The sequence below is a fragment of the Staurois parvus genome, unplaced genomic scaffold, assembly GCF_062004578.1.
Source record: "Staurois parvus isolate SC_StPar_1 unplaced genomic scaffold, SC_StPar_1.0 ptg000487l, whole genome shotgun sequence".
In the NCBI taxonomy this organism is placed as follows: domain Eukaryota; kingdom Metazoa; phylum Chordata; class Amphibia; order Anura; family Ranidae; genus Staurois; species Staurois parvus.
In genome coordinates, this window is record NW_028318283.1 from 649,143 (window position 1) to 656,628 (window position 7,486).

The 7,486-nt window shown below is 45.7% G+C and overlaps 1 protein-coding gene across 1 annotated transcript; it reads left to right on the plus strand.

Annotated features, from left to right (window-relative positions):
• Positions 1-5,269: 5,269 nt before the first annotated feature.
• LOC149452217 (E3 ubiquitin/ISG15 ligase TRIM25-like) lies at positions 5,270-6,583 on the plus strand. Its single transcript, XM_089689587.1, has one exon. The coding sequence runs from the start codon at positions 5,270-5,272 to the stop codon at positions 6,581-6,583; it is 1,314 nt and encodes a 437-aa protein (XP_089545713.1).
• The last annotated feature ends 903 nt before the right edge of the window (positions 6,584-7,486 follow it).

Sequence of the window (7,486 nt, forward strand, 5' to 3'; positions counted from 1 at the left end):
GGTTCTTGAGAAGGACAGGTGGTGGCCGGGGGCCTGGACAAAGGCGTGGAGGAATGTCAGGTCCCCGTAGCTGCTGTCTGTCAGTCTCCGGGGGCGTGGCTTCTCTTTCTGTCCTTTCACGTCCCCTAGATTTTTGTAACATCAGATTTTTGAAGAAAGGCTGCATACATGGGATCGATGTTTCATCGTTTCTTAGTCTGAGGGGGTGTTTAGGTGACGGTCAGGATTTGTTAGTACTTTGCTGAAGTAAGCTGGTTTTGTTTAATTATATATATTTTATTCTGTATATATGTAAATATGATTTTTATGATGTTATTTGTTTGCAAGATTTTAATAAACAAAAATTTACACTCTAATGTCCCACCATTGTCATTATACATTTATATAGCTCTGACATATTCCTCAGTGCTGTACAGAGAACACAGAGCCAATCACATCAGTCTCCACACCAGAGGAGCTTACACTCTAATGTTCCACCATTGTCATTATACATTTATAGAGCTCTGACATATACCATAGTGCTGCACAGAGAACACTGAGCCAGTCACATCAGTCTCTGTACCAGAGGAGCTTACACTCTAATGTCCCCCAACAGTCACACACTAATATTATACATTTATATAGCTCTGACATATGCTGTAGTGCTGTACAGAGTCAATCTGTCCCTGACACCCTCCCAGTTTAACTTTGCAGTTGATAAATGGCAATAGAAAGGTATCCCCTCAATACATATTGCCTTGTTAGAGGGATGAGACATTAAAGAAGGTCTCTGCCCATACTATCAGTGGGGTGTTAGCCCTGTAAGAAATGGATAATGACCAGAGCTTCTCATTGGCTGATGAGTAGTCTTTCCTGCAATTCATGACACTGTTCAATATTATATAGGATGCAGGGGCGGACTGACAACGCATGGGGCCCCCGGGCAATAGGGGATCATGGGGCCCCTGTTTTAAAAAAAAGCCTATAAAAGGTACCAGGGGTATTTCATGGGGCCCCTACTGACCCCGGGCCCTCGGGCAGTGCCCGAATGCTTGAATGGTCAGTCCGCCCCTGATAGGATGAGACCCCCCAAACAGCGTACCCACCATAGCACACGGGGATAGGTGTGTGTGGCTAGCACTTGTAATAACAGATCCATATACAGTAGAATGTAAACAGACGTGTTCCCCGGTACACAGGAGGGCTGTGAAAGATCACTGCTTATATCATCCATCAGACCTCTTCCAGATAATTGAGGAAGTGTCTGACAGCGGCCGTGATAGATGCTGATCACTCTCTGCCCAGCAGCTGTTACAGTCACTTCCCCTTCAACTAATCATTGTTCCTCTAAATCATCGACAGACATAACACAATGCTGCCATTCACATGTTACTGTTACATTGTACTGCTTAATTATTTACTTTCCCTAGTGACAGGTTTTACAAAATGTACCCCACACCACCCCCACCATTCCATCTACAAAAGGCTTCTACTGCCCCCACCAAAAAAAAAATCAGTGTTTTTCACTAAAAAAATTACTTAGAACCCCCAAACATTTTATAAATATATACATACACTATATTGCCCAATGTGTTGGCCCCGCCCTCCTAATCATGTGATTCAGATGTTCCAATCACCTCCATGGACACAGGTGTATACAATCAGCCCCTAGGCATGAAGACTGCTTCTACAAACATTGGTGAAAGAATGGGTCGCTCTCAGGAGCTCAGTGACTCCAAGCGTGGTCCCGTGATAGGTGATCACCTGAGCAATAAGTCCATCCGTGACATTTCCTGGCTACTAAATATTCCACGCTCAACTGTTAGTGGGATTATAACAAAGTGGAAGCAACTGGGAACAACAGCCACTCAGCCACCAAGTGGTAGGCCACGTCACATGCCAGGGCGGGGTCAGCGCATGCTGAAGCGCACAGTGCGCAGAAGTCACCAACTGTCTACAGAGTCAATAGCTAAAGACCTCCAAACTTGGTGTGGCCTTCAGATGAGCACAACAACAGTGTGTAGAGAGCTTCATGGAATGTTTTTCAATGGCCGAGCAGCTGCATCCAAGCCTTACATCACCAAGTGCAATGCAAAGCGTCGGATGTGTGGTGTAAAGCACGCCGTCACTGGACTCTAGAGCAGTGGAGGCGTGTTCTCTGGAGGGACCAATCACGCTTCTCTGTCTGGAAATCCAATGGATGTGTCTGGGTTTGGTGGTTGCCAGGAGAACGGTACTTGTCTGACTGCATTGTGCAGTGTAAAGTTTGGTGGAGGGGGGATTATGTGTGGGGTTGTTTTTTCAGGGGTTGGGCTTGGCCCCCTAGTTCCAGTGAAGGGAACTCTTAAGGCGACATTTTGGACAACTTTGTGGGAAGAGTTTGGGGATGGCCCCTTCCTGTTCCAACATGACTGCACACCAGTGCACAAAGCAAGGTCCATAAAGACATGGAGGAGCCAGTTTGGGGTGGAGGAACTTGACTGTCCTGCACAGAGTCCTGAGCTCAACCCCATAGAACACCTTTGGGATGAATTAGAGCGGAGACTGCGAGCCAGGCCTCCTCCCCCGACATCAGTGCCTGACCTGACAAATGTGCTTCTGGAAGAATGGTCCAACCTTCCCATAGACACCCTCCTAAACCTTGTGGACGGCCTTCCCAGAAGAGTTGAAGCTGTTATAGCTGCAAAGGGCGGAGCCAACTCAATATTGAACCCTACGGACTAAGACTGGGAGGCCATTAAAGGTCATGTGCGTGGAAAGGCCGGCCAACCCAATACTTTTGAAAATATAGTGTATATATATATATATATATATAATGTATTTATTTTTGCAGAGGCCATAAAGAATAAAATAGTGGTTGTTGCAATTTTTTGTCACATGATATTTGCAACATATTTGGCTTTTCAAGCTTTTTTTTTTCCGTAAAATATGAAGGTGATGTTACGCCGAGTAAATAGATACGTAACATTTCATATTTAAAAAATTGCACACGTCCGTAGAACGTCTCCAAATTACGGTACTTAAAAATCTCCACAGGCGACGCTTTAAAACTCTTTACAGGTTACCAGTTTAAAGTCACAGAGGAGGTCTAGTGATAGAATGAATGCTCTCCCTAGAACATGCACAGCAATAACACGTTTACATATGTGGGCTTTACCTATGTAAAGTATGCAGTCATTACTGTGTGCAAGCACAGGGGGGATGGAGCCCTTAGGGCCAGTTCACATGACATGCATTTCAGTTGCTTTTTTTCTGAATCCATAACGCACAGAAAGTAGGTGATATGGTTGTCAATGTCATAGTTCACATCAGTGCTTGCAGTTCCAGTGCGTTCCGGTTCCAGTGCTAAAGTCGGTGATCGGCTTCTTCAGCATGAAACCGGCACATTCGCAGTTGCTTCAGGGGATACATATCTTCAAGGGTACCGTTACTCCGGCACCGCTCCTTCCTCTCTGGAGGGGTGACACCAAGTGTTACCGCACCGGGTGACACCAACCGTAGGGACGCCTCTGCACCACAGTCACACACTATTAATATACATTTATATAGCTCTGACATATACCGTAGTGCTGTACAGAGAACACTGAGCCAGTCACATCAGTCTCTGCACCACAGGAGCTTACACTCTAATGTCCCACCGCAGTCACACACTATTATTATACATTTATAAAGCTCTGACATATACCGCAGTGCTGTACAGAGAACACTGAGACAATCACATCAGTCTCTGCACCAGAGGAGCTTACACTGTAATGTCACCCACAGTCACACACTGTTATTGTCACCCACAGTCACACACTGTTATTATTGTACATTTATATAGCTCTGGCATATGCTGTAGTGCTGTACAGAGAACACTGAGCTATTCATATCAGTCTGTGCACCAAAGGAGCTTACACTCTAATGTTCCCCAACAGTCACACACTATTAATATACATTTATATAGCTCTGACATATACCGCAGTGCTGTACAGAGATCACAGAGCCAGTCACATCTGTCTCTGCACCAAAGGAGCTTACACTCTAATGTTCCCCAACAGTCACACACTATTAATATACATTTATATAGCTCTGACATATGCTGTAGTGCTGTACAGAGTCAATCACACTAGTCTCTGTCCCTGACACCCTCCCAGTTTAGCTTTGCAGTTGATAAATGGCAATAGAAAGGTATCCCCTCAATACATATTGCCTTGTTAGAGGGATGAGACATTAAAGAAGGTCTCTGCCCATACTATCAGTGGGGTGTTAGCCCTGTAAGAAATGGATAATGACCAGAGCTTCTCATTTATATAGCTCTGACATATACCGCAGTGCTGCACAGAGAACACTGAGCCAGTCACATCAGTCTCAAGCAGAGGAGCTTACACTCTAATGTTGCCCCACAGTCATACACTATTATTATTACGCGTTTCTATAACTCTGACATATACCGCAGTGCTGCACAGAGAACACAGAGCCAGTCACATCAGTCTGTGCACCAGAGGAGCTTACACTCTAATGTCCCACCACAGTCATACACTATTATTATTACACGTTTCTATAGCGCTGACATATTCCACAGCGCTGTACAGAGAACAATGGAAAACTGCTGGGTTTGACCCTCGTACTAAAGTCCCACCTCAGTCACACTTACATAATGGATTTCTCTTTATGAATTTTCGATTTGTTTTATTAGTGGTTAGCACTTCTGCCTGGCAGTACCTGGGTCATGGGTTCGATTCCCGACCATGGCGCCTCCTGCATGGAGTTCGCATGTTCTCCCTGTGCTTGTGTGGGTTTCCTCCGGGCACTCCGGTTTCCTCCCACTCTCCAAAGACATGCTGGTAGGTTAATTGGCTCCTGTCTAAATTGGCCCTAGTATGTGTATGTATGAATGTGAGTTAGGGACCTTAGATTGTACACCCCTTGAGGGTTAGGGACCTTAGATTGTACGCCCCTTGAGGGTTAGGGACCTTAGATTGTACACCCCTTGAGGGTTAGGGACTGATGTGAATGTACAATATATATGTAAAACGCGGCGTAAATTGATGGCGCTATATAAGTACCTGAAATAAATAAATAAATATGCAGGATACATAACTGGAATTTTTGAGGGTTTTTTTTTCAGAAGTTCAGCTTTGTCTTTCAGGAATGCGGTGCAACACAAAGGGTTAACTGTTACAAAGTTGAAGATGAAACAATCCAGTTCTCACATCTTTTCAGATGTTTGAGATAAACCGGTCCATCTGGTTGTGTGTGGGAGATTCCTATTCACCTTGCTGTCTTCTTCCTGGTGTCCTTCATTACAATGGCGATGCAAGTGACTCCCTGCACCTACTGCGAACCTTCGGTCCCCGCTTCTAAAACATGTCTACGATGTGAAGCTTCCTTGTGTGAAGACCACCTGAAAGTCCACAGCACCTCAGAGGGACATGTCCTCATTGAACCCACTATCCATCTGGAAAATAGAAAATGCACCATTCACGACCAGAGCTTCAACTTCTACTGTACAGAAGACGCTGTCTGCGTATGCATAAGCTGTTGTCCAATTCATGAGCTCCAGAAGCATCAGCTACAGACCGTGGCTGAGGCATCGGAGAAGGTCAAGCAAGACCTCAGGAATGTTTTTGAAAACTTGTCCTTTAACAAAGGTGAGAGAATTAAAGAGATACAAAAATTAGAAGAACACCAGAGAGACTTGGAAGGCAAAGTCAATGGTTTCTCTGAGAACCTGATGGCCTTATTTGACCATACCAGGAAGCAACTGGACATCTTGGAGAAGCAAACTCAAAGCGAAATCTCCAGGCATCAAGAGAAGGTGATTCAGCCAGTCTCTGAGTTGATCCAGAAGCTGAGTGTGACAAAGGACAAGCTGTCCAAGAAGATGTGCCACATTGAGGAGCTCTGCAATTCTACTGACCCAATAATGGTCTTGCAGAAAAGTGAAACATACACTGCGCCTGATGTGGACTCCAACACCACCATCTCAAGGCATGTTGAGAACATCCAGAGTGCTGGGAACCTCGATGAAGGACTGATCTTCGTCACTCTGTACAAAGGATTATCCGATACTATGGCTCATATCAAGAGAGAACTCTATGCCCAAGAGACTGTACTAATGGACATAAAGACCGCAGGTGAATATATCGACATATTGGGTGACTTGAAAATGGCAAAATCATCCGACAAAAAGATCCCACGTCCTAAAACATCTGGGAGGTTTCAGTATAGCCAAGTTATGAGCATTGGGAGTTTTTCTGCTGGACGACATTACTGGGAAGTGGAGACCAGTGATGTTGGGAACTGGAGGTTTGGGGTGTGTTACGCCAGTATAGACCGCAAAGGAGAACAGTCATATATTGGTGACAACTGCAAGTCTTGGTGCTTGGGAGGGTGTAATAAGCTCTATACGGTGATCCACAATAAAACGCCCCGAAATGTATATCATAAGTCTGCTATGGCAGAGAAAATAGGGGTTTATTTAGATTATGAAGCTGGGCAGCTGTCCTTTTATGAGCTGAGTGACCCCGTCAGGCTCTTACACACCTTCTCTGCAACCTTCACGGAGCCCATCCATGCTGCTTTTGGGGTGTGGAATAGCTCTTTAAAGATTGTGAGCTAGGATCTAGACCAGTGGTGTCCAAAATATGGCCTGGGGGCCAGAGGCGGCCCTTTGCTTGCCTTTATCTGGCCATTGTGGCACTTTTACTCCCACTGATGCAAGACACTACTCCTCCCACTGACTCCAACAATGGCGAACTATTGCTTCCACTGACATTAATGACGGAGCACTATTCCTTCCACTGACACCAATGATGGGGCACTACTCCTCCCACTGACTCCAACAATGGCGAACTATTGCTTCCACTGACATTAATGACGGAGCACTATTCCTTCCACTGACACCAATGATGGGGCACTATTCCTCCCACTGACTCCAACAATGGGGCACTATTCCTTCCACTGCCTCCAACAATGGGACACTATTCCTCCCACTGACACCAATGATGGGGCACTATTCCTTCCACTGCCCCAATGATGGGGCACTATTCCTCCCACTGACAACAACCATGGGACACTATTCCTCCCACTGACTCCAACAATGGGGCACTATTCCTTCCACTGACACCAATGATGGGGCACTATTCCTTCCACTGACACCAATGATGGGGCACTATTCCTCCCACTGACTCCAACAATGGGGCACTATTCCTTCCACTGATATAAATGATGGGGCACTTTTCCTCCCACTGACTCCAACAATGGGGCACTATTCCTCCCACTGACACCAATGATGGGGCACTATTCCTCCCACTGACTCCAACAATGGGGCACTATTCCTTCCACTGACACCAATGATGGGGCACTATTCCTTCCACTGACTCCAACAATGGGGCACTATTCCTTGCACTGATATCAATGATGGGGCACTACTCCTCCCACTGACACCAATGAAGGGGCACTGTTCCTTCCACTGACTCTAACAATGGGGCACTATTCCTTGCACTGATATCAATGATGGGGC

What these genes read in the sequence shown, in the direction of transcription:
- LOC149452217 (XM_089689587.1), top strand. Translation starts at nt 5,270, where the DNA reads ATGGCGATGCAAGTGACTCCCTGCACCTACTGCGAACCTTCGGTCCCC.